The sequence below is a fragment of the Pyricularia oryzae genome, chromosome 3 (assembly GCF_000002495.2).
Source record: "Pyricularia oryzae 70-15 chromosome 3, whole genome shotgun sequence".
Lineage (NCBI taxonomy): Eukaryota > Fungi > Ascomycota > Sordariomycetes > Magnaporthales > Pyriculariaceae > Pyricularia > Pyricularia oryzae.
Genome location: NC_017849.1, coordinates 2,104,037 through 2,129,133, shown reverse-complemented (window position 1 = coordinate 2,129,133; position 25,097 = coordinate 2,104,037). Strand labels below are relative to the sequence as shown.

The following is a 25,097-nucleotide window of genomic DNA, read 5'->3' as shown; positions in this document are numbered from 1 at the left end:
CCACAAATCGGTTGACAAGTCCCAGCCAATTCTCAAGAGTTATCTGGTGCATTGTAATCGTGCTTAGCGCAATGTATTTAATCATATCTGTTCCTCGCTACAAAAAGACAGGCTGAAGAGATCAACGTATGAACATATGCCTCGAGGGCCAAGGCGGCAAGCTGGTCTTCAGCACTTCGTAAGCATCTGACATGCAGCTAGTCTAGAGAAAGAAAAATAGAAGACCCGGCATTTACGCCAGCATCAAAAGTCATCCGCCATATCCTCCATCACACTCTTGTCAAGGCACACGAAAAGCTAGGCCAGCAGCAGGACTAGAAATAGACCTTACGAAGAGCTTGACTTCTTGTCGCCGCTGTTGTTGCTGCCGCTATTGGTGCTGCCGTTGTTGGTAGTGCCGCTGTTGGCGCTTCCACTGCTTTTGTTATCTTTGCCGTGAAGCTTGTCATAATGCTGTACAGGGGCAGGTTAGCAACTCTCAAACCAAAAAAAGAAAGACCACATCTTGAAGCTCACGTGGCTGCTGGTGCCAAAGATGCTGCCTTCAAAGTTTGGACCGGGCAGGCCCTCCGCGCCGTATTGCGAGGGGTGAAGCGGGTAGCTCTGGGTGTTCTTGTTGCCGCCTGAAGACATGTTTCTTGGTGATTGTATTTCTGGCGCGAGCTAATGTCAGTGTCTGATACACATCCTGGAAGAGGGTACTCATGTTGACGAGGTAGAGAAGAAGATATATAACTGACCGAGAGTAGATAGGTGCTCTTGTGTCGGGTTTGCGATTCGAGTTGTAAGGATATCTTGTTTTGATGATTGGACTTTGCGTTGTGGTTGTTGACAACAGGACAGAAGCAGGAACCTCTCTCCCCGAGAGCTCATTTTATATTGAACCCGAAACCCAGGATGCGCAGTTACTCACTGCCCTCAAAGTCACTTCCCTCTCACTTTGCCCATCCTCCGTTGCTCGTGGCGAACAAACGCTGGGAAACGAATCCTGCAACCTCTGTCACACACAACCGCCATTGTGCACTGCGACTCATTTTCTTTCTCCAAAGCAAACTTCACTGCATCGGGGTGACCTCGCCGGCGCCGGATCCTTGAAGAATAAAGATTTTTCTTTGAGTCCCCCCTGATCCGGAGAAGCCGGGGGCCGATTTTTGTTTGTCCTCAATGAAGGGTAGAAATAGCACTGCCTGCTCTATTCCTGGCCCCCCTTTTCTTTGTTTTCTTTGTTCGTGGACTCTGCAGGACCGCGGTTTCAGCCCTGTATACAGAATACACTTTGACGAGCCGCACACACTCCCTAGGCCAAGGGTGTTTCCACCTGACCCGGAAAAGGATCGGCCCCGGAGCCGGCCCCCGATCGCGGGCACAGTTTCCCCTTTTGTAAAGACAGGATAAAGGCATCCCACATTCCTCGAGGGCCTAACGGCGTAGAAAAATAAACGAATTTCCGCCGGACCCTGATACCCATGTGCATCACCTCGGCGGAGAGTAGACTGCGTCATCTTATGTATTCACAGCCTCCACGAATAATGATGTTTTCCAACCAAGTGAGCTGGTAACTATCCCATTAGACCTAGACTAGACCTAGTAGCTTTGACAGCCCTGCGAGTTGTTTATGCCATCATCGGCAGACGGCTAGCACTAGAGTACAAGTAAAACCAAAAACCAAGACCGCAGTCTAAAGAATTACTTTCAATAAAAACTAACAGACCGTTGCTGCGTGGTATATCCGTCACTGTATCACTGTATATAAAACACCAACGCCAAAAAAAAAAGCACCCATGAAAGACCCAAAAGCCTGCCTCAATATTGCCCCGCAATCCAAGGAGACCGCTTCCCAAAAAAAAAAGAAAAAAAAAAAAAAAAAAACGAAAAGGATAAACAAAACCAAGCTAATTCAGCCCAACTGTTCATCCATGTTTTACACCCAGAACAGGTCCTTCCTTCTTTTTGCAGCAAAAACAACAATACAACAAGTCCTACTTGGCCAGCCCCAACTGATCATCCTGCTGCTTGATAAAATCCCTCGCGATCCCATCACCGCCTTCTGCTGCAGCCGCCGCCCAGTGGATGGCCAGACACATGCGTACTGGATCCTTGGTGCCCGACTCGCCGCCCTTGCGAGAAGTCGCGTAGTTGTCCAGCACCTGCTGCCTAAGCACCCCGCTGATCTTGGAGAGCGGGAGCGTCGCCTTCTCGACATCAAACTCTGACGGGTCCTCGATGAGGTAGAAGAGCGCCAGTTCACGCTGCGCCGTTGGGTGGCCCTCCTTGGCTGTGATGATCCACATGCGTTCGGCGTCTTTCTTGGTGGGTGCTTCGACAAACGGCGACGGGACTGGCGCTGATGCCCCAGAAGCACCTGACGACGTTGATCCAGTGCCCGAAAAGCTGCTGCTAGAAGGCACGCTTGACATGCCCATGCCCGTGTTGCTGGCGCTGGCTGTCTTGAGGATCTCGTCCGCCATCTCGACAATCGTGCCGCAAACCTCTTGCTTGAGAAGCAGAGCAGCCAGGCCAACATTCCAAAAAGCCATGCCCTTCTCCGTCTGATCAAGTACAGATCCAGGCACGAAAGACGCAATGAACTGCAGGTCACGGAAAAGGGTTTTTGGTCGAACTGCAGCGTCTCGGAACAGCGTACATAGTACGTTGACAATCGCATCCGTATTGCCCTGGACCGAAGGGGGCAGATGCGATCTCAGACTCATGGTGTGCGACCTTCGCTCCTTGACATTGTCAATAGTCTTCTCCAGAGGCTTGGCAAGAGAGGGCGTAGCCGGCGATACACTTCCGCCCACAGGTGGCTGGCCGGACCCGCTGCTGCCTCGCTGAGACAAGCCTGGCCGCTTGCGGGAGCTTGAAGTCAATGACGCTATAATAAGCTGTTCAAGCTCGTAAAGCGCGTCGAGCTTGACCATAGGGTTGGGATGAACACAAAACATCCGCAGCAGACGTTGGTATGCCTTTGTAAACGGGAACTCCGAGTTCTTGGGTCTCCGTCTCAGCTTCAAAGGTGCCACCAGAGTAGCGCTTGTCGGTGTGCTATCCGTAGCGGTAGTATTACTCTGCAATGTGTTTGCATTGCCCTCGGTTGCGATTCCTGGGCTGGTAGCCGGGACCGTCAGCTTGACACCACCATCGTCCATAGTCACGGATGATGAATCCTCGCCAGCCTTGCGGAGGTTTTCAAAGCTCCTCTTCTTCTCGATAGCTCGGCGCGAACCACCCATCTCCTTGGACCTTCTCTTCTCTACTGTGACAGGGGCCTGTTGCTGGCGATTTATACTGTCCCGGTGCTTGATGCAACGCTGCCCAAGGTCTCGAAACCAAAGGTCTGATTCGGAGCCCCTGGCGAACACCAGGTTTCCAAGGTCAGACAGCAACAGACTCGTGAGGGTTTGTCTTAGCCGAGCAAGGAAGCGTGTCTTCTCCTCAGAAAGCCTCTGCATGAGCACCGTCTCGTTCGACGAGGCCGAAGTTCCTGGCCTCAACGAAGCAGTCGAATGTTGAGAGCGTAGCGTTTTGTAAGTTTGCGGCGCAGCCATCGAACCCGAGAGGCTCGTAAAGCTCGTGGTAGGTGACTGTGGTCGTGGGACGCTGCTGCCTTGGGTGGAAATGGCCGACTGGAACTGCGACCAGTATGTGACTGTCGAGTCTATGGTATGTACGGGTGACGAGGCCCCAAAGTAGCTCTGCGAGTCTAGCGCCTCGCTCATTGCAGCACCCGAAGCCCTCGAGAAGCTGAAGCGGCCCGAGTCGAACGAATGCTGGCTCATGTTGAAAGAAGAGACGCTGCGAAGGTCTCTGAGGCCAGAGCCAAACCGACTTGGGAAGCGCCTGTCGATATCACTCACAATGCTCGAGGCGTCATCCCAATCCCGTTCTTTGGGAGTGTTTCGGTCTAAACTTCCCCGGTCGACCGCGTACAGGTCGTTTGTCCAAAGCTCTGGTGCCGGCGTCACACCATCGCCCACGAGCTTGTTGATGCAGATATCCACCTCGAGCCCGAGTCTGTGAATACGTTCCTCTCCTTTGCAGAAGTTCTCAATGTTGAGGTGTCGCAGCCATTTTGTCGTCTTTTCCGAGTGGTCATCCGAGAGTTTGTTCCAAAAGCCATATTCTTTCCCGCCGCTCAACATGTCCGTCATTTGAGACTCTGTAGTATATAAGAACGCAAGCTTCGCGCTCTTCTGATTGACCGGCGGTCGCGTGCTCGGTTGAGAGCCCATTGCCTTGAGGGCAGTGGCAATCTTGGAGCTGTGGTCGTATGGGTTCGAGTTCAGCACATCCATGACGTACCAGGACTTGTCTCTTAGTGCTGCAAGACGCTTCATCATGGATTCGATGGCGGTGTCGGTACGCTCCTGGGACTGCTTGAGCCATACGAGCCACGCATCATATTCCTCAATGGCCGAGTCGGATCGTCTGATGGAGCCGCGAGGCCCGCGAGAGAAAATGTTGAGAAGAACGGCGAACCCGTTTGAGCGAAGGGAGGGCGAGTTGAGCGAATTGAGTCTCTGGAGCGTACGCCAGTAGTCGTGGGCCGCTACAAAGTCAGATTGTGCGCGTGCTTGTGCCGATGCAGCCTTTAGCATGGCGACGAGTACCGATTCCCCTTCGGCACCTTCAGGGTCCATGGCGCCGGATCCAGTATTTTGGCCTTCGTTTGCCGCGTCGTTGCTCGATTCGGTCCCGTCAATGTGGGTTTCACCACCGTTCATATCGGATATGGAGAATGCTGCTCCGTCTTGACGTTCTCGGTTTTCTCTCCTGTGCTCAGTTATGAATATTCGGTTTCTTGATTTATACCGCTTCAAGGTAGAGTATGTTCTGTTGCTGAATGTTTTTGTATTTTTGCCCGATGCTGGCTTTTCTTGCGGTATCTCAAAGTCCTCAACCAGCTTGAGTATCGAGTCTCGGAGCTGGTGGTAGTCCTTGTCAAGATCCAAACTGCCCTCCTCGGCGTCTTCTTCATCAGTGTCGCTCGATGGTGATCGCTCATCGTCCTCGTTCTCATCTTCGTCGGGGTCGTATATCATCTGCGTTGACAACGAGTTGCCGTCGGGCGAGATGAACAAGACCGCCCAGCGCTCAGTGCAAGGATGACATGTCCCCTGGACGACTTCCTGACCCAAGCAGTGAGTCATGTCGTGAATAGCCTCCCGTAGACGAAAGCCATCCTCTTCATATGTATTGACGCGTTTGGGCAGAGAAAGAGGAGGCGGTGAATAACGACTACCGGAATTCCCCGTGTGTTGCTCTTCCAAAAGCGGATCATCTGATGTGACAGCATCGCTAAACACGGATGAGAGACTTGTGCTTATGATGGAAGCGCCGTCGTGTGCCGTGTTGTTGTTTCGGGTTCCCATCGTTTTCATCGGCTGCGAAGGAGCTGCAAAGTCGAACAAAGACGTGGTGCGAGAGCGGAATTTGCTCGACTGTGCTGACTGCGGCCGCTTTTCAGGGAAAAGCGCGTTGACCATAGTTACGAGGTCAGCAGGCGATATGAGGAGGTATGGGTGGACCTCTACCGTCTCCCTCAATGAAGTCAGTGATCTTGCGGGTAGTAATCGTGTCTTGGGCTTTGACACATGTGATGGTCCAAATCGAGCCAGGATGTTGTCGATATGTTTGGCGATCTCCGGCTTTACCTGCCTTCCCGACATGGTCTCGTTGACCAAGCCTGCCGCTTTCAAGGCAACGTTCTTGAGTATCTTTTGGCGGCCGTAGTCAGTAATGTGGTATTCGGCCATCATACCGCGAGTTTCCGGGTGGATCATGACTTCCAGAAGCCAGACATGGAACAGCCAGTTGACAACCAGGCCTCGCCTTGCACCCTCTACAAACTGCTGGTCGAGTTTCCTTAGGATTTCATTTCCAAGCTCAACAAGGCCTTCGGGGATGCCGGTGTTGTCCTCATCGTCCAGAATCTCAAACAGCTTCTCCACAGCCCGCTCATAAAACCGTTCCGATTTATGCGAGTCCTCTCGAGTCCAAGCGGTCAGGTTGAACCGCGTACCGTTCTGGTCCTCGGCCTTGTCGAGGATGAATGCACCGTCCTCCAGGATCTTCATCAGGTACCACTCCATGTTCGAGCGACCGGACCAGTCGCGCATCGTAGACCAGGCGTTGAGGACCGAGAATAAAATAGAATCGTTTCCAGTCCGCCTCTCAGAGATCAGCCGCGCCAGAGCAGTGGCCCATACATCTGTCCTGCGCCGGTCTTCGGCACTGTCTGGGCCCGCCGAGTTTGCAAAGCAGGTGTGAATAAGCGCAGCCAGCGGATCGTGCCTTTGGAAAGACAACAACTGCTCAACGTGGCTTGCCGAGGGGGGCGTATGCCTCTGGGAAACACTCCTTAATATGGAAGTCCTTTCTCTCGGGTTGGAAGCGGGCAGCCTTGATGAGGCCGAGGCCGACGATGGCAAGACGGACTCTATTGGTTCGTGATTTTGGTCAAAGGTTTTCAGGGCCGAGAGCTCCGTGGCATTGAGAGAGCAAAGCCGTGTGGCCAGATAGTCCGGGTTGTTCCGGAGCTGAGCAATGAAATCTAACAAGGACTCCTTGGACGCTGGAGAGATGTCATTAAAAAAGGGGGCACTGGATCCGACCAGAGACGCCGTGGAACCCGGCATGGCACCGAGAGCTTCGGAGGAGGCCAGACCCGGGGACTGCAGAGACAGAGACTCCATGTCTGGCTCGAGCATGGCATATTTCCTCGTCTCCATACAACTGAGGCGAACATCATGCACCGCCTTGTAGAGGCTGGCAAAGGCCTTCTTGTCCTGGGTCCGAAAAAGGCTTACCAGGTTGCGGTGGGCCGACTCCCCGCACCTTGTCAGTCTGGCGGAAAGTGCTGTAGACACGAGGCTACGTTGCAGCCGGACTCGTGTAGTAGCGCGCTTGCGCTCCTGATATTTGCTCAGGCGGACGAGATGTGCCAACTCTTCCAGGGTCAGGTGGTTGCTGTCCGGAACCAGGTGCGGGTTCGTATACTCCTCGACATCGCGGAGGAAAAGCTGCGGAACCCGTGTGCGGGAAGGTGGCGATTCGCGACTCTGGGTGTGGTCCTCGTCCAAGTCGATGTGGCCTTGGAGCGGACTGCTACTGCTCGGGAGCGCGTCCTCGCCGAGAGGCTGCGGTAAAGCAATGGTTTCCTGCGTCACAAGAGGCTTCAGGGCTGCGCAGGGTGCTGGTCTCTGCTCCAACTTGGGCGCCCACCGAGCAACCTCCTCGCTGCGCCTGGCCGACATGTTTGCCTTTCCAGAGGTGCGCGTAGGGCTTCGGTCGTTGAAGCTGCGCACTTTGGCGGGGCGGTCGACATGATTCTCGGGGGATGAAGGGGTCGGTGAACTGGAGCGAACTTCGGAAGGGCTTGATTCTTGATGCGAGCGAGGATGCGTTAGCAAGCAACAAACGCGTCGGGTGCGGGCCATGGTAAGAGAGAATAAAATCTTCTGATTATTCCTGTCCGTTGTGCATTCTAATGATGCAGAGCAGGTAGCTTACGAGGATCAGATTGAGTGCATGTGGGCGACGAAAAAGACCGCTGCATAGCAATCATAATAATAATACCATCGGGCGGGCTCAGGCTCGACCAGCGCCGTCACGCCCGTGCTGGTGTAGCCCGAGGAAGGGACTTGTTTGGGTAGCCTCGACTCGACGGCTGCTGACCTTGAAGGTGTGGATACTGCTCTGCGTGCGAGGTAGGAATAATCGTTTCGTGTTTCTCTGTTTGCTCAAGTGAATACCTTACACAAGCAGGCAGGCCGGGTATACGAGAACGAGGATGCAGAGTAGGTAGGTAAGGCAGCTCCGAAACCGTTACGCAGCGGAGGCGGGAAGGTAGGTAGGTAGGTAGGTAGGTAGGTACGTAAGGGTACTTTAAGTAGCTAAGTTAGGTTAGGTAGGTACCTCTTTGAAATCAAATCAGGTCGCAAGCACGTCGCTGAAGCTCCGGGAAGGGTGCACACTTGAGATCGACGACAGGGTTGGTTACAAGGTAGCTAGGCAGGTAGCAAGCAGCAGCGTAGGTAGGTTAGGTGTGCGGGTAGGAAATCTGGAAAGTTAGGTCGATCGTCACGCAGGAGTGTCGCGCAGAGTCGGGCTTGGTCTAATACAACATCAGACCAAAAAGTCGCGTTGACAAGGCCGAGTAACCAAATGGGACGAAAGAGAGGCGTGCCGTACAGGGCCTAGACGCTGTCCAAATCACCCAGAGAAAAATCGATCTAAAAACGCACGATATGCACAAGGAAATGTCGAGTCCAGGTGGGCTCCAGATTAGGAGCTTTGTAAGGTAATAAGTGGATGAGGGAATTGGTGAACATTCAATTCAAATGCTTGTTCAAGACGAGCATCTGCACTTTCGTGGGGTTGACGGCAAGGCCCAAGACTGGACTGGACTGATCCCTGTCGAGGCCCAAAATGGGCTCCCGCTTGCTTGCTGGGCTTTTGACTGGGGTATTTCCCAAGGCCAAATGCCAAGCGGGCATGTTGCTCCAGTAGGGGTCCCACCAGCACGAGGTGCCCTGCCCTGTCCCTCCGCTCGGGGCGGCAAGGCGGGCGGGAGCCACTGTGCAACTGCCACGCCGACGGTAATGGGAATGAAAAGGCGAGCCAACCTTATCTTGCTTTTACCCAGGCCTAATGTACCTTTAATAAGCACTTACAGCAGGCAAGGTACCAACCAGTATGCAGACACCTCGTGGTTGCTGTACTCCATAATTACATCCTTGCTAACTCAGGTCGACTGGACTGGATTGCCTCTCCAACCGCCTTTTGAGGGCAAACCCGGCTTTTTTGTGCTGTCAATGTCTGAAATCCATCATACACCCACTTTGTGCTTGAGGGCATGCCCCCCCCCCCCCCCCCTGGGCTGACATGACCACGGCAGAATCTGTCAGAGAAGCTGCGGACAACGCATCGCCTGCGATACCATATCAATTTGGTAATTTGCAACAATCGAATGCGTTTCTGCATGCCAATGCCTCCAATGTCTCCAGTTGGCCCTATGAATTAACCAGGTCTGCAGCCAGCCAGCTCAAAGCCACTCAATTTGAGCTATTAATTACCACATCCAGACACACCACTGCACATAAACAAAAAGATACGACGTGAAGAAGCAGAAAGAAAAAAAAATAAGAAACCCAAGCTATTCATATCCTTTAGGGTACAACAACGAGGTCAGGCCCACGATACCTCGCCAGTGTCGCCACCTGTATGAGCTGGCTTGCATTTGCATCCCCCTTTCCGACCCCCCTCTTGCCCGCTCACCTGCCCTCCTTCTCCCTTGCGCATTTTCACTTGACAGACCAATGCGCTTCGTCCACGCTACTCCAGTTGCCAACGCAACGACGGGACCCTCTCTCCACTCCCCTTTTTTTCGCCTCACGTAACCACAAATCATTCTTGCACCCTTTCGCAAACCCCAAACGGGCGCATCATTCCCTGCAAGCCATTCTAGGGCCTTGTTCTCATTGATGGTGGAAACAAATGAGATGCTTCGTTATTGTAATAGCATAACAGGTAAAGACGTAGGGAGCCTTGGTCTTGGCTGGAAGCGCATCAATTATTCGTCGGGCAGCGTCTATGAAATCGTCACATCCACTGTAATTGTCATTACAACTTTGGTTGTATTTGCTCTTTTTAATTATTCGTGTTCTCCTAATCTGAGGGTCTGACCGGTACTTCCCTCCAATGGAATACCGAAGCGGTTTTTCTCTCATTCGTCGTGTGACAGCCCGGTGCGGTACTGTACATGCAGAAAAACAACACAGCGGTCATGCTCCCGTTCCGTTCTGGAGGTGGGTGTGGTGAGATAGACGCGACAGCAAGCTTGCAAAGAAACCACACCGGGCGGCAAGTCCATCTAAGATTCAGCAACCCTTGATCTCTCCCGCGATTCCGACCGCTGGAAATAAAAAAAAAGAAAAGCATTGGTATGTAGCAATTGCAACGTTGTGCCAGGGCAGAGTCGGAGGCCGACCCTTGAATTGCGGGCAATTGATGAGGTGCTGCAACATGCTCTTCACCGCCACACAAATAGGGCGGTCTGTCCAAGTCCCGACCTTTTTTTATGACAAAAAGGGAACGAACCATTGTAACAAGAAATATCCTTACAAAATATTCTTTGTGGGAAAGTCCGGCAGGCAACACCCTGGACAAAGTGCGTGGTCCCCCGCCTGTCCCTCCGTGGACAGCTCAGAGCGACCTCGAGGTTTCTCCCGCTGCACCTCGACCGATTCGGCAGGGAAGGATTGTGTAGTACAAAGACTGCAAAAGCAATATTTGATCGCAGTTCGACAGAACAACGAAGCTACCTGGTTTTTTTTTTTTTTTTGGTTTTTTTTTCTGGGTAGGGTAGGTAGGGAATCCAGCTTCGACACCTGCTGTGTGATGCTCGCCGTGTTCTATTCTGTCTACCTATCTTGTCGTACATATGATAGGCCCGGACCCCTGGCACGAGGCACTTTTACGTATCCGTGGTTGACTGACAACGCATCATGCTTGAGTACTGTAGTATCCAAGGTACGCAATAATGGCCAATAACGCGGTCAAGGAAGAGGCTGGAGAAATTCCAACGTTGGCCTCAAACCTGCAGAACGTGGACAAATATATTAAAATCAAATGCAAGCAACACAACCTACGATGCACATCTGCAAAGAGAATACGGTTAATCATCCAACCAATCCTCTTTTTCTTTCTTTCGTAGTATAAACTGTACTGCCAAACACCAAACGCCTTCTCGTGACCAGCAGCAGCCAAGCTGCAATGATGCACTTTACAAAAACACGCTCTGTACATCTATGCGTGCGACCGATCCTCCCCAAATGCAGTGTCTATTTACAGCAACACTACTTTTATTTCTTGCTTTGTTGAACGTGAAGCACCTAACAATGTCTCCAGGTCCCAATGCAATGAAACATTCCAACACACATATTTCCCATATTCATTCGCCTTCTATGACGTGGAGGCGTGCGCAGCCAAAGCTGCAGATATTGATTGGCCTTCTCGGCCGCCACATCAGTGGCTTCAGGATTTTGACTAGAACTAGTTGCTTCCGATCAAGCGGTCCGCACAAGTCGCTGTTGTGCTTGACCGATGGCCGAGGACCAATGTAACAATTGTTCCAGGTCGCTGCGGTGGGCCGCATAGCCCTTTTGTCGGCATTGATCCTGTCAGCTCCATAGGAGACAGTTTCATAGCAGGCAATGTGCCCTTTTTTCAAAGAGCTTTGCTTTTCGGTCGTCGAGCCCAGACAGACTCAGACTTCAATTGCCAGATCCAAACCTGACATCAAACCCTTTGAGTACGCTCATAATGCTGGCGGCCTCAACGTCCATGGCAGGTCTCGGCGCCGTAGCGCTGTTCCCAGGCTCCATGGGTTGGGGTTTTGGTGCGGCTTTCAAGAGAGGGAGCCATGTAGCGAGGTCATCGGTTGCCTGACCGAAAGCCTTGTGGCTAGAAAGCGTCTTGTATGTGTCAGCACATGAAAGGCTTAGGCCAATGCGCTCGCCATTTGGCTTGCTGGTCTTGGCTGGCTGTTGCTTGCAGCAGCCGCCAGGTCCACCACCGCCGCAGCATCCACCCGACGACGACTGGCCGCTTTTTTCCAGGCTGGCGGCCAAAGAGCGACAGAATAATCCGGACTTGGGGTCAGCGATACACTGCGCACAGGTTCCTGGACCCCCCGGTCCGCATGATGATGACGATGATGATGACGACTTTGCCGCCGCCGCCTTGGCATAGCGGATGGACTCGAAGCTGGGAAGCTTGATAGCACCAGTTGCAGTCACTTCCATTGGCGGTGGCATGACGTCTGTTTCAGATGGTGGCGGCGTCTGAATCTGCCGCGTTGGGTTGGATGCAGGAATTGGAGCAGTGAGGTTTGGTGTGGTAGACACGATGGGATTCATCGCATCAGCGCAGACACAGTAGGTCCCCTCGGTACAAAAGCCACAAGAGTCCCTCGGCGGGATGGATTGAACTGGTGGAGGGAGGAAGGAACGCGGCGCTGGATTGGGCTCAGTATTCGACTTTTTGTTGGTAAAATAGGAAGTAAAGTCGGTCTCCATAACCGTATCAGATCGCTGCCGCTTCTCCTCTGGCTCCGGGCCAGTGGATGATGGCGAGTCTGGGCGATGAGGCCTTTTAAGATCCGAAGATCCCATTGCCATCTCTACAGTTGCCTCGAGACACTCGCACTTTGTGCCTAGTGAGCAGTTGCCGCATCCTACAGTAGCAGCGAGAACCTCCTCTGCACATGCGCATGACCCCGTGGGGCCGCATGAGCCGCACGACAGTGATGCCGGCGCAATGGATACAGCCTCCTCTGGCGGCGAGATAATTTGTGAGATGGAGAACGAGTGGTTTTGGCTCCTCGGTCCGGACACTGGCGAGGTTGCCATATGGTGTCCTTGCTCTTCATAGCTTCGGCCGTGATACTGACTGGCTCCGGCGCTGGGAAACAGAGGCCCCGTAAGTGACGGATTATGTGCCGGCAAAAGTGTGACGCTTCCACGTCTGGAGATTGAATTCCGCGAAGTATCCTCGCTCCACTTCCTGCGTTCAAACCGCTCTCTCTCGAGCATGTTTTCCAAGACCTGACATCTTGTTTTGAGTGTCTGTGCCTCGAGCTCGAGAGAGTGGATGCGGTCCTTTAATAACTGTTGCTCACGTTGATGCTCTTCTGTCTGCTCCTCGAGCTGTTCCTCCAATTCGCCAACCCTCGCGGCTCTCCTTTCACGGAAAGCCCTCTGCGCAGCCCGATTTTGAGCCTTGCGTTTGGTAGGTGGCGTGTCCGTAGCGGGCTTGCGACCTGGCTTCGGCCTTGGTGGAATAACCCACTCCTTACTCGTGACTGACTTTGGTGGCCCTGCTGGGGCCAGTGATGCTGCTGGCGAAACAACCGACGCCATGGTCAGGTTGTTGTCAGCGGCTGCTTTAAGACTCTCCACGTCCAGGGCGATTGCCTGAGACTTTTGTAGACGATGAACAGCCGTCGTGCGGGGGGAGGAAAATGTGGAAGAGGAAGTGTGTCGAGATTCGGAGCAAGGTTTTGATGCAGTGGAAACTGCCTGATCATGAGGGGCCATGTGCTTTGTCGAAGTGGGGCTCGGCGCCAAGTCTGAGTTTGGTGAGCCGACAGCCAAGCGCGATTCCGCTAAGCTGCTTGTTCGGGAGCCCGTCATCGGTGGCTCGACAATCGAAAATGTGATTTTTTTTTCTTCTTTTCGGCAGGTAGATAGATAATTGAAAGTTGGATAGGGCGTAACAATATTATTGACGCAAGTTACTGTGGTTGTGGTCGTCGGCAATGTTAGGTAACCGATATTTTGCCGCTCATATAAACGTGCTCACCTTTCTTGATCGATGATGTATGGGTCGATCGGCAAAGCCCGGGACAGTGGCTGTCATTCGAATCTCCGTCAATTGCCTGGGCCTGAATGGTATTCGCCTCCCATCTCTCTGCCTTGTGTAGAGAATGAAAATCATGATTTTATGAAAGTAAAAAGGCTCTCTTCACCTGTTATTTACAGTAGCTACAGAAATTGAATCCGGACCGGTGACTGCCAGATGTGTCATGACAAGCAGGTCCTACTTCGGAGCAGAGCATCAAGTTGCATTGACTAGGGGTTTCTGAGATTTTTCGTCCTCCGCAGTGGACTCCATTCATAGCCACAAAACCTTGATTGTCAGGTTGCTTGTGGAGGAATAACGTTTTCAACGTTGTTGTTCATTAATGCGGCCAAAGGCTCCTTTCTTATCAGATGGATTTGTTGTCTAGGGGGCTCAAGCTTTTTATCAACAGTCATCATTGCAAATGAACCGAAACCTGAAGCTTTTTTCAAAGACATTTCTCTAGTCTAGTCTTGGAGCTGCTCTAAATCCCTTGATGAAAACCCTATACTTCTTTAACAGGCCCACGGAGCATTCGGTACGCTAGGTAATTACCTTAGGTCACGATGATCTCGAGACCTGACAAGCCCCGATCCACAACTGATTCGATTGATAAGATTATTGTGCAGTGTCGGCCAAATTAGGCTTAGCGGTAAATGCGCATGGCGCCACCTTATGTTCGTTTGGGCAGGAAGGACCCAGGAGACATGCAAATTTGAGCCGAACCAGTGAATTATCAGATCCGATCAACCCGGTACAATAACACCAATAACACGCTCGGAGCTGGAAAGATCTACGAGCGCTGGTAATTCCCTCACCGAGCTGTAAGCCAAGTCACCTTGTACCGGTATTTAGGTAAGTTTGGTGACTACATTGCGATATCGGAGATGAAACTATAGTTGCCGATGCTTCCGACCCCGAGCTAGTTTTGGCACTGTTGTTGCCAAGGAGAATAAAACAGTCACCAGCAAGGAATGCAAGCTGAGCTGGGGGGAAAGGAGTTGCTGATGTTTGTTGGGAAGTTTTGCATCCACCCAACTGTCCAACGATACCATAATTAGACGAATAGTGTACTGGTCAATTCTTGGGCGCATGTGGAAATATATGTCGGCACAAACATGCAAGTTTAATGCACAATGATATCAATTGCGGTTGCGCTGAGTACCATCAATCCAACGAACAGATTATTAAATCTGCGAGGGTCAACTCAATGGCCGTGAATACACAGCACGACATGGCCCGGATTGAAAATGTCTATAGGTGACCTTGATAAGTATTGCAGGCAATGCACAATCAAGCCTTAGCGTAAGGTAAAGTACCTTATGCTACGAGATGAGGTCCTCATGGAAACATAATACCGGTACAGTTAAAATGGACAATGGGGTTGAGCATACAGGGTAGGTAAATGAGGCACCTACGGTGTTGGGTAGCTCCTAACGTGGATGAGCATACACGCACTGTCAGAAACACTGTCCAGATTTCCTAACATCCAATGTTGATACGGCAGCTGCACGACACACATTACACAAATACCCAGGAACGCATCGATTCGATTTTTTCCCCCGAAACAAGATATATTAAACAGAAATTCCTATATGTAAAGCTTCAGAAGACTAAAATATTGAGCAACACCCAGCATTTTGAACATTTGCAAGTAATTTCGCCGCGTGATGAGTGGAGGGGTAGGTCTGGGGCTGCAACAGCCCCCGAAGTCGCCCCTTTCGCCGCGGCAGACCACATCCTACTCCGGCTTCCAGCTCCCATCCTCGGGCTCCTCGCAAGCATCGAACGACTCGGATTCTGACGACGGCGCCTTACCTTTCCCGACCGCTCTCGCCAGAAAAGACTTTCTCGCACCCGACTTCGATGCCGCCGCCTACCTGTCATCGTTATTCCCGTCAGACGTTGACACGACGTCTGCACACCGGCACCAGACTCTGGAAGATCTGCGGTCGGACCTGAGGGAACGGAGCGCTACCATCTCTGCGGAGCTTCTCGAGCTCGTCAACGCAAACTATACTTCGTTCCTCAGCTTAGGCGACGAGCTCAAGGGCGGCGAGGATAGGGTCGAGGATGTGCGCGTTGCGCTGCTAGGATTCCGTCGCGCCGTGGAGGATATCAAAAGTCAGATCGCAAGAAGAAAATACGATGTTTCCGATGCCTGCGATGAGCTGGGTGCCGTAAGGCATGGCATCGAAAAGGCGCGACGCATGCTGGAGTTGGATGAGAGGATAGGGGCGCTGGAGGCCAGGCTGGCGGTCGACAGTCTACCCAGGGGCTCTGTGGATGATATATTTGACGACCTTAGTGATGAGGATGATGATGAGGACGACGATCTGGATCACGAAGATAGCACAGTGGACAAAACGTTCGTCGGGAGCAGCCCGAAGAGGCTGCTTTCTCTGTCGAGAGAGTACATGCTCGTCAACCAGGTGGCAGATATTGTTGGTAGGGATACCCCTTTCGCGCGGCAGATGGAGGAGAGAATTCAAAGATGCCGGAACACGCTCCTGCTAGACTTGAATACGGCAAGTAAAGAGGCGAGGAGCGCAGGTCCCCGAGGTCAGGTTAGGATTTTGAAGTTCCTTGCCATTTATCGACTATTGGGGGCAGAGGCAGAGGCAGTCGCTGTCTTCAAAAAGCGATAATGATGAGCTACAGACGAGAAATAAAAAGACGACAGGCAGACAAACAACATAGGTATGCCTCTAATGGTAACTCTGATACCCAAATCTATACATACATGACAGCGAGTCCAATAGCACCCGCAGCCACCCTTTTATCATACAATAGCTGAAACAGCATGTGATTACATGGGGCCAGTGAGCTGAGCCGTTGTCAAGTTCTCATCAGTAGATCTGAAACCTCCGTTGAGACTGAAACCAGGAGCGTGTGTTGTGCTCAGGACAATCTCATCGATGGTCTTGACCACCTGGCTCTCCAACTTTGCGATATCCTTCTTCAACGCGTCCACAAAGGCCTTGATGTTGTCGGACAACTGCTCTGGCGTGAAAGTGAGCTGACCAATGGGCATCCTGACGACACCATCCCTCTCCCTGTAATCCTCTGCGCCGCTCAAGTCACGCAGCAGACCTTTGACGTCCTTGGTGACAGTCTTGGTCTTGTCGCTTGGCATCAGACCCTTGGGACCAAGAATGCGGCCCAGGTTGGCCTTGTTTAACGCACCCAGCGAGTCCGAGTGACAGATGAGCCTGTTGAAGTCGATGTTGCCATCTTTGATCTGCTGGAAGAGTGTCTCCTCGCCGGTGGCCACTGCACCGGCCATACGTGCCTCGGTCGCGACCAGGCTGCCCTCTCTGCAGATGACGGCCACGCGAATGTCGGAGCGAACAGAGTGGGGAAGACGAACACGGCTTCGGACGATGGCGGAACGTTTGTTTGTGGTGAGCTTGACGGCAAGTTCGTACTTGACCGAGCCCGGTGGCTTTCCGACCTCGAAAGCGCGAATATATCTGCACAGATATCATCTCAGTTGGCCAAGTCCGTTATTCATTTGCACATGCAGGACCGGAATATATCTTTACCTTATCGCATCACACAAGGAGAAAGTCAAGAGCGTGTCTTTTCTGTGCACCCTGTATTGCTTGAGCTCCTTCTTCTTCTTCTCCTTTTTCTTAGGGTCCTTGTTCACCGAGGCAAATCGCGGTTGAGCAACGGATGGCACGAGGAATCGAGGAACGGATGTGGCCAAGGGCCTCGTTGCCGGTCTGATGCTTAGTCTTGCCAAAGAGGCAAGACACTGTTGTGTGGAAGCCATTACTGACTTGCTGTTGGTGATGTGTGGCTTCACTGGTTCACCAACGTCGTCGCCGAAGGTTCGTTCGACAGGCGCTCAATTGATCGCGAAAAAGTCCGCTCATGCAGCCAGGGGTAAGCTTGGGACGACGAATGCTTGTCGGCTTAGTCATTAGACAGGGGAGCTCTTATCTTATCAGCGACGACACCCTTGTCGCGTTTTCGACTAACACCCCGCCATGACTGAATTTCCCAGTCAACCCCACCAAGATCTTTAAGAGCAGGCGTCAGTCACTCTTTGTATACTACAGCAAAGAAGTCATAGCGAGGAGATCAAGATTTTCTTTTTATGAACTGCAACCATGAAGGCTGAGGAGCTCGAGACCATAGCCCCCGCTTTGTCGGGTGACTTCCGGTCCATTGAGGGCCATCTCACAAACTTGGACAAGCATTTGACCCTGCGAACATATCTCAACGGCACCCAGCTTGGTGACATCGACTCCAAGATCTGGACCTCGCTTGCTACCAACCGCGCTGCCATTGCCTTCATCAGGAGGGGTGTGCTTGCCAACCTGACCCGGTGGTTCATCTTTGTAGAGCAGAACCACCCCGAGATCCAAGGCGAGGTTAAGAAGGCAGCGGCAGCACAAAAGGCCAAGGTAGCAGCGGCAAGTCGAGCTGGTGGCAACTTCAACCTTGCACTTCAAGATGCGGACAAGGGTGTTGTTACTAGGTTTCTGCCGGAGCCATCGTAGGTCACTATCATGATGAACATTACAGCAGCTGAACCATATGGCTAATGAATGCTTTACAGAGGCTACCTCCACATTGGTCACGCCAAAGCAGCGTTGCTCAGCGACTACTTTGCGCACCAAGCTTACAATGGCACTCTGAGGCTTCGTCTTGATGACACCAACCCTTCCAAGGAGAAGGAGGAGTACCAGGATGCTATTATTGAGGACCTTGCTCTTATGGGGATCAAGGCTGACAAGTTTTCCTACACATCCGATTACTTCCAATACCTGTATGAGATGTGCATAAGACTCATCAAGGAGGGTAACGCATATGCCGACGACACCGACCAGGAGACCATGAAAAAGGAGAGGTGGGATGGAATCGCCTCGAAGCACAGAGATATGTCTATCGAGGAGACCCTTCGTGTTTTTGAGGAGATGAAAAAGGGTTCAGATGAGGGCAAGCGTTACTGCATTCGTGCCAAGCTATCCGTCGACAACCCGAACAAGGCCTTGCGCGACCCAGTCATTTACCGCTGCAACGATGAGCCGCACCACCGGACAGGCACAACCTGGAAGATGTACCCCATGTACGATTTCGCCTGCCCCGTGGTCGACAGCTACGAGGGTGTCACGCACGCCTTGAGGTCCACCGAGTATACCGACCGCAACCCTCAATACCAGTGGTTCCTCGACACACTGAAGCTGCGCCAGGTGCACATGTGGGACTTTGCTCGCATGAACTTCATCAGGACCTTCTTGTCGAAGCGCAAGCTTGCCAAGCTTGTTGACACGGGTCGTGTCTGGGGATGGGACGACCCGCGTATGCCTACTATCCGCGGTGTGCGTCGTCGTGGTATGACTGTCCCCGCTCTGAGGGACTTCATCATCAAGCAAGGCCCAAGCCGAAACGTTACCAGCATGGACTGGACCGTGTTCTGGGCCGCCAACAAGAAGGAGATCGATCCCGTGGCAGCACGCCACACTGCTCTCAGCCAGAAGAGCCCTGTGAAGGTTAAGATTACTGGCAAAGATGCTCCGGCGTCTCCTCACTCTGTTGAGAAGCCCAAGCATCCTAAGAACAAGGACGTCGGCGTGAAGCAGGTTGCATTTTCCGACGAGATCCTCCTTGAGCAGGAGGATGTTGCCCTTATGAAGCCGGGCGAGGAAATCACACTGATGGCGTGGGGAAATGCTATTGTCAAGGATATCAGCACTGGCACACCGATACCTACCATGACCGTGGAGCTCAATCTCGCAGGTGACGTGAAGACCACAGAGAAGAAGGTTACTTGGTTGTCAAACCAGGGCCAAAAGCTCATCCCTGCGGAGCTTTGGGACTTTGACTATCTCATCACCAAAGACAAGCTTGAGGAGGATGACGACCTCGAGAAGTTCCTGACGCCTGTAACTGAGTTTATGGAGCCAGCGTGGTGCGGAGCCGATGCCGAGACTTTGAAGAAGGATGATGTGGTTCAACTGGAGCGTAGAGGATATTACAGGGTTGACAAAGGTCTTGGTGACTGGAAGGATGGAGAGGAGGGTGAGAAGGGCAAGCGAATTGTCTTCTTCAACATTCCAACTGGAAAGACAAAATAGATGAAGAGCACTGCCACGGCACTGCCAACATTTGAAATCAACAAAAGTACAACAGTCGGCGATATTGAGTTTAAGAGTCTCTATGCAATGTTGGGCCCCGCCTAAGATGAAGGAATGGTTACTATTTATGGCCAAGGCAGTACCAACCATGGCCAATTGTGCCAGTCGATCGCTCACTGCCACTCGACAGTAGTGTGGCGCCTCCCGTGTACGGCCCGCAGTGATGTTAACCAAGAGTGTTGCTTCCCGTGGACTGGTCAAGAGATACCACCTGCGATAAGTGTTTCCTCTTATTTCCGGAATGATTGGGCGGTACAATCCGACATAGCCACGGAAGCATTCAACCACTAGAACCAGTCTAAGTTTTACTGCGTAGTAAGTCAGGCCTCGCCACGCTGCTATTTTGGGACATTGGATTCTCGATAAGTATCAAGGCTCCTCTGGTCATCCACGAAGTCAAATAGCATATTTCAAAAGTTCCTGTCTTGTTGTCATTTTTGCGACTTGAGAAGGCTTCTTGATGTTTTGACGCTTATGTCTTGTCTGGACTTCAAGTTTTCGATCCACCAATCCAGGGTGCATCAACCATCGAGGTCGAACGACGCAATTATGCCCCTTTTTCCCCCTACAATTCCTCACTACAAGAAGGAAAACATTCAGTCACCGGATTTGCGACTCCTTCAAAGTCCAGCCAAACCAAAAAAAAAACTTGGTTGAAAAGCTTTTCATCAAAGGGACTCGTTTCATCGCGGGTGCCGTATATGGGTGTGCCATTGATGGTGGTTGCGGCCCGTATTCCCCTGCCGGTATGCCTAGCTGTCCGCCGAATACCCACACCACCCTTCCGAGTACATTTACCAAGAGGCGCGGCCACTGGCTGACCCCGCATGCACCCGTCTACAGGCCGCAATCGGTCCATGCGAGATCGGTCGCTTCCAGTCTTGATCCTCGGTGTGCGGACTAGTCTGCGATGTCACAGTGGGGGCACCTCTGGATGCCTACTTCTTGCAACCCGAAGTGAGGCAGCCTTCAAGCCGGACAACTATCTACGTGGCGTCGACACTCATCAAATCAACGTGCGCAGAGGGAGAGTCCCTTGGAAGGGATTTTGATCAAGAGGGCGTTCCCTTAACGTGGCATACGGCAATGCGGAAGGAGAATCCTACTCACAACCTCTGGTCACAGTCCAATTGGGAGCAAAGAGGATTTGAAGATGTGGACTTAGTATACTTGAAGGGATTGCGCGGCCCGGAAATGGCTCGCCCGACCTGTGAGTACGTGTCCTCATTTGCTCATGATGGGAGCCTTCAAGGGACCACATACACACCGAGATGGACGCCTTGCGACCGAGGCAAATAGAAAAATTAAGATCGCCAAGGAGAGACCGCACCTACTACGACCAGGGCGCTTTTGTCGCCTTGAGGTAGCTTGCTGGCCACAGCATGAGTCTCAAATGACATAAGGCAGCGAGGCTGCGCATGCACAAGTCTCTACTTTTATCAGTAGCTCTTCTTTTTTTTTGCGTGACAGCTCAGCAAGCCAGTTTTCGACTTACTAGGGCACTGAGGGGAAAAGCGCTGAGCGCTCTTATTCAAGACATAGTTTGCGCACATAAGCAGGTCTTTGCTCTTCAAGCTAAAGATGTCTCACTCAAAGAATGTTTATCATTCAGCGGAAGGCCAGGCAGGCTACATTGGTTCGGTGCCGCAGCAGCAACATCAGCCAGTAACGTCTGGCCGCCCGACTTGCCCGTAAGCACCACTCAAAACTCACAGTTCAGGCTCGCTTCTTCTCGCTTGTGCAGGCGCCCAATAACTGACCAGCGTTGTTTTATCTGCTTGATAGATACGAGACATGCGTCATCACAGACCCTACTGCCTCGCGGTTCGCTGTCATGATGTTGCAGTATTTTATGAATATTGCAAACGTCAACACGACAACGACACTGGATCAATTTGACTGCCCAGTGGCCAAGTGCATGAAGCAGTTTACAGAGCCTCTGGAATTTGTCAAGCATCTCATCAACTGCCCAGAACTCTCCAAAGGCGAGTTTGAATGCAGAAAGTGCGAGACTTGGCATAGATTTCCTACAACAGAAAGAGGCTGGCTTGAATTCTCTGGCTGGGAGAAGACGGTCGAGAAGAAGAAGCGAAGCAGCTTCACCGACAAACTCAAAGTGATGGTGCGGTCTTCGCCCAAATACGGCAGTACTCGATCCTTGAGAAGCAGCTCGGATTCGTGTGTTTCGCCATCGGCGCAGTCCAAAGCCTCTTCGACGCCGAGCTCGGAGTTCTCTGCAGGAAGTCCTTTCGCAACTGTCGGCCCAAAGGAGTCCGAAGTCCCATGGCGTTATGATGCAGACGCCTGGCCCACGGTGATGCCGTCCCCTGGGAAGCCGCTGCAGGTTTCCACGGGTAACACAGGTGGCCAGGCGCAACATCATCTACCAGTCGTTCAGATTCAGCGGCCCCAAGATTTCCAGCAACCTCAGGAGCTTTGTGCCATTAGCCGTGTTGAGCTTTGGGACACTGGAATTCGCAGTGAACTTCCAGACAATCCGCCATCCAGTACTACAACTGCGTCTTACAAAGCGCAGGACTCGGCATCGCGTTATGAAGGACAAGCGTTTTGGCCCATGGGCGCTCCTTCTTACGCATATGCCTTGGGGAGTGGCACATGGACTTCTTTGGAAGGACAACTTGCTCAACACACAGCGCACCGCAATATCCAACACAGCAGCACCGACAGCCACAGCAGCGGCGACGTCTCCATGGGGCTACTACAAACTACAATGGCACCGTATTTTGGCCCCAACCTGAGCGAGTCGCCCGTAGGCCTTGATGTTGACCAGAGCGGTCCCGTCAATGAGTTATCCAGGAAGGAGGTCTCATCCAGTCACACGGGATCCTATGATTCCACCGGTTGGTCGTTCGCTAGTGCCCCATCCCCGGGTGTGAGAGTGGATTCCTTGCGCACAAACTCTAGCTCAGGAAGCTCAGTCGAGTCATTCGAGTGTGTTGGTATGGGAGACTGGGCCCCGAACGGCGATCCGATCTTCTCTACCTTTGATCCGCAGAACGAGGGCCACCGGGCGGTCATTCGAGCTCTACAGGATTTCGACGGCTCTGCCCCCAAAAACCAAGAATCCTGTCACTTTGATCTCGGACGCCGCCACCAGTGGTACGAGATGCCAGAGATGGAATCGGCGCCGGTGACGGGTCGATTAGCGCCGGCCGCCGAAGGCACGGGCGAGGCCGAAGAGGATGGCGACCTCACGTGCGGGCATGAAAACTGCGACTTTCGACCCAGCGGCACCAAACTTCACAACTACCGCAAGTACCTGCACAAGCACAGGGAAACCCACAGGAGGGCGAGGTACGAATGCGACCAGTGCCCGAGCGCTTACACCCGCTCCGACAACCTCAAGAAGCACAGGCGCGAGAAGCACAACATCGAGGAGACGAGGGGATATGGCACGTTGCGCATGTCGTCGCAGTACCGCCGGAGCCCGCGGATCGCAGCTGCTGGGCAGGACGGTCTGGGCAGAATCGACACTCTGAGAGTGTCCAAGTCCCCGAGGAGGTAGTTTGGGACGACACTGTATCCAGAGATGCAGTGTCGTGTGCTGTCTCGGTATGGAGACTCATAACTCATCTACGCTACTATCCATGTCTCCTTTTCCATGCACCTCTCACTGCGATACTTTCCTCTGGACTAATCTTTTTTTTTCTCTCTTTTATATTTCCCTTTTTCCCTACCTATATATCCTATTTCCTTAATCTTGCCTTCCTTCAGCCAATAGCTATTTCGAGCTGGTTTCTCTTGGAGAGGGTAGCAATTGGCTTTTCCTAGCTACTAATTGTACGACTAATACGACTTTTTTGGTCTCGTATTCCTTGCTGACCCCTTGGCGGACCCCTCATGATGACGTTGACTTAAGGCCTGTACCACTCTGTGCACCCCAGCTTCACCTCTGAATCTATATTTGTAATCGGCTAGTTCCGACCACACGGCTCGGCTTATGATGTGCTTGCTGTTTTTTTTGCTTACCTATGCAGGTACCCACCTTGGATAGAATACTAGTAATAGCCTTTCCGTTGCCAGTGGGTGCAATAATGCTAGGTTTCCCCTCAGTTGCATGACCTCTTTGGGGGTGTGTCAGGCAATAAGCGAGTTTCCTCTGGTGAAAGATTCAGGGCGTGCGTGCGTGCGAGCTCAACATCCAAGTACGAGGCGTGTGCGTCCACCGACTCACAGGCTACCAGTTTCTTTTTCAGTGAAGGGATCACAAAACCCTTTGCAGGAAGGGGACTCGGAGAGCGAGGAGGGCGGGAGGGCTACCCGGGAAGCCCGAGTGTATATTGCAGAGAAAGAAGGCTCGCGCACTCTGACGGAACCAGGCCTCCGGTAACATGTGGCTGGTGAGCCGGCTATATCTTGAAACTTTGCCACCGTTGGGGGGTATTGGCACCGCCTCCCCAAGACCGTAGCCTTGCCGTGACATCTCAAAGTTTTGGAACGCGCCGCGGTGCTCTTGTTGCTGCGAGAGGGCCGAGTCTCTAGTCGCCACTTGGTAGCCTTTTTAGTTGTTGGACCTTTTTGTTATCAAAAAAAAAAAAAAGAAAGAAAGAAAAGGAACAAAAAGGGGGCCGCTTCTGACGACATGGTTGGTCACGTTCGCGGAGGGTATTGTTTCAGAATCCTAGATGGAGGAAACTGGCGATTCCCTATCCGGGGAGTCATTTGACTGGTGCTCGTATGTTGGAGCATGTCCAAGGCGGACCTACAATGTCACGCTGGGGGAGGGTGTTCCCTAAACGTGCAAGTATATCAAGAAGGAGGTTCCCAAGTTCTCAGGCCAAAGGTGATCAGGGTTAGGCCGCATCACAACACAGCCCCCATCAACATTCAGCTCGCAGTCAGTATCTTGGACGCATATACACTCGAAAATCACTCTGAGAGGGGCTCGGCCTCAACAACCATCAAGATGAGCTCCAACAGGTAACGAAAAAAAGGATAGCCTGCATTAATATTGGTGATGACACCAGAAACTAAATCACATATATGCCTATAGGCAGCAGACTCAAACCGGGGCATACGGCTCCCTTACCGCAGGAGCCACTGCGAACCTGCCATTCACATCAAACCTCACGCATTACCTGAGCCAAGATCAAAACTTTGAGCGTGTCCCTCTGGGACTGCCGACCACTCGCCCGGCCGGAAGCAGCTACACGGGTCAAAGTAGTTATTCCAGCCGGACGTCGACAAGGAGCGGAAACAATGGATCGAGGATCTGAACTGGAAGGAGGGGATAATGAACAGCGAATTTGCGGTGGAGTAATCACTAGTCTTGTTTTTTTTTGAGGGTAAACATTTTATTATAGCCACAGCCTGGTAATTATATTTTAAACATTGAGACATTTCACGTTAACCGGTACGGATAACCAAGCGATGCGCGCGTGGATATAAGAAATTTCACTTCAGCTTCCCATCTCCAAGCTCCCTGCACTGATTGTGGGTGGTTGAGAATATATGCAAATAACAAATGCTGTGACATATCTGGCTCGGATCTTGGCTCTTTTGCAGAATTATCCAGGAAGTTGA

At 52.2% G+C, this 25,097-nt stretch overlaps 8 protein-coding genes across 8 annotated transcripts; 4 read left to right on the top strand and 4 right to left on the bottom strand.

Annotated features, from left to right (window-relative positions):
- Window positions 1-327: 327 nt before the first annotated feature.
- Window positions 328-633, bottom strand: MGG_16723 (uncharacterized protein; the record flags this gene model as incomplete). Its single annotated transcript, XM_003711751.1, has 2 exons — window positions 328-453; window positions 517-633. 2 exons carry the CDS (start codon window positions 631-633, stop codon window positions 328-330), a joined length of 243 nt encoding a protein of 80 aa, XP_003711799.1.
- Window positions 634-1,551: 918 nt separating this feature from the next.
- MGG_05960 (uncharacterized protein) lies at window positions 1,552-7,881 on the bottom strand. Its single transcript, XM_003711750.1, has 2 exons — window positions 7,513-7,881; window positions 1,552-7,384 (listed from the first exon to the last, which is right to left on the bottom strand). The coding sequence occupies exons 1-2, from the start codon at window positions 7,565-7,567 to the stop codon at window positions 1,980-1,982; spliced, it is 5,460 nt and encodes a 1,819-aa protein (XP_003711798.1). The 5' UTR covers window positions 7,568-7,881; the 3' UTR covers window positions 1,552-1,979.
- A 2,665-nt stretch (window positions 7,882-10,546) lies between these two features.
- On the bottom strand, window positions 10,547-13,543 carry MGG_05959 (bZIP transcription factor HapX). Its single transcript, XM_003711749.1, has 2 exons — window positions 13,366-13,543; window positions 10,547-13,300 (listed from the first exon to the last, which is right to left on the bottom strand). The coding sequence occupies exon 2, from the start codon at window positions 13,194-13,196 to the stop codon at window positions 11,277-11,279; it is 1,920 nt and encodes a 639-aa protein (XP_003711797.1). The 5' UTR covers window positions 13,197-13,300; window positions 13,366-13,543; the 3' UTR covers window positions 10,547-11,276.
- A 1,192-nt stretch (window positions 13,544-14,735) lies between these two features.
- Window positions 14,736-16,224, top strand: MGG_05958 (uncharacterized protein). The gene is made up of 2 exons (XM_003711748.1): window positions 14,736-14,801; window positions 14,912-16,224. The coding sequence occupies exon 2, from the start codon at window positions 15,075-15,077 to the stop codon at window positions 16,050-16,052; it is 978 nt and encodes a 325-aa protein (XP_003711796.1). The 5' UTR covers window positions 14,736-14,801; window positions 14,912-15,074; the 3' UTR covers window positions 16,053-16,224.
- MGG_05957 (50S ribosomal protein L1) lies at window positions 15,956-17,274 on the bottom strand. The gene is made up of 2 exons (XM_003711747.1): window positions 16,950-17,274; window positions 15,956-16,877 (listed from the first exon to the last, which is right to left on the bottom strand). Exons 1-2 carry the CDS (start codon window positions 17,180-17,182, stop codon window positions 16,214-16,216), a joined length of 897 nt encoding a protein of 298 aa, XP_003711795.1. The 5' UTR covers window positions 17,183-17,274; the 3' UTR covers window positions 15,956-16,213.
- Window positions 17,275-17,413: 139 nt separating this feature from the next.
- Window positions 17,414-19,636, top strand: MGG_05956 (glutamyl-tRNA synthetase). The gene is made up of 2 exons (XM_003711746.1): window positions 17,414-17,911; window positions 17,975-19,636. The coding sequence occupies exons 1-2, from the start codon at window positions 17,523-17,525 to the stop codon at window positions 19,491-19,493; spliced, it is 1,908 nt and encodes a 635-aa protein (XP_003711794.1). The 5' UTR covers window positions 17,414-17,522; the 3' UTR covers window positions 19,494-19,636.
- Window positions 19,637-20,426: 790 nt separating this feature from the next.
- MGG_05955 (uncharacterized protein) lies at window positions 20,427-23,469 on the top strand. The gene is made up of 2 exons (XM_003711745.1): window positions 20,427-21,244; window positions 21,339-23,469. The coding sequence occupies exons 1-2, from the start codon at window positions 21,135-21,137 to the stop codon at window positions 23,077-23,079; spliced, it is 1,851 nt and encodes a 616-aa protein (XP_003711793.1). The 5' UTR covers window positions 20,427-21,134; the 3' UTR covers window positions 23,080-23,469.
- Window positions 23,470-24,199: 730 nt separating this feature from the next.
- MGG_16722 (uncharacterized protein) lies at window positions 24,200-24,790 on the top strand (the record flags this gene model as incomplete). The annotated part of the gene is made up of 2 exons (XM_003711744.1): window positions 24,200-24,249; window positions 24,568-24,790. 2 exons carry the CDS (start codon window positions 24,200-24,202, stop codon window positions 24,788-24,790), a joined length of 273 nt encoding a protein of 90 aa, XP_003711792.1.
- Between the last annotated feature and the right edge of the window lie 307 nt (window positions 24,791-25,097).

Excerpts from the sequence above, each read along its gene's own strand:
- MGG_05956 (XM_003711746.1), top strand. The coding sequence starts at position 17,523 with ATGAAGGCTGAGGAGCTCGAGACCATAGCCCCCGCTTTGTCGGGTGAC. Across the intron at positions 17,912-17,974 it reads AGGTTTCTGCCGGAGCCATC|AGGCTACCTCCACATTGGTC; the intron begins GTAGGTCACTAT and ends AATGCTTTACAG.
- MGG_05958 (XM_003711748.1), top strand. The coding sequence starts at position 15,075 with ATGAGTGGAGGGGTAGGTCTGGGGCTGCAACAGCCCCCGAAGTCGCCC.
- MGG_05955 (XM_003711745.1), top strand. The coding sequence starts at position 21,135 with ATGTCTCACTCAAAGAATGTTTATCATTCAGCGGAAGGCCAGGCAGGC. Across the intron at positions 21,245-21,338 it reads TCTGGCCGCCCGACTTGCCC|ATACGAGACATGCGTCATCA; the intron begins GTAAGCACCACT and ends TCTGCTTGATAG.
- MGG_05960 (XM_003711750.1), bottom strand. The coding sequence starts at position 7,567 with ATGATTGCTATGCAGCGGTCTTTTTCGTCGCCCACATGCACTCAATCT. Across the intron at positions 7,385-7,512 it reads ATGCACTCAATCTGATCCTC|AATCAAGCCCTTCCGAAGTT; the intron begins GTAAGCTACCTG and ends GCTCGCATCAAG.
- MGG_05957 (XM_003711747.1), bottom strand. The coding sequence starts at position 17,182 with ATGGCTTCCACACAACAGTGTCTTGCCTCTTTGGCAAGACTAAGCATC. Across the intron at positions 16,878-16,949 it reads TCCTTGTGTGATGCGATAAG|ATATATTCGCGCTTTCGAGG; the intron begins GTAAAGATATAT and ends ATATCTGTGCAG.
- MGG_05959 (XM_003711749.1), bottom strand. The coding sequence starts at position 13,196 with ATGACGGGCTCCCGAACAAGCAGCTTAGCGGAATCGCGCTTGGCTGTC.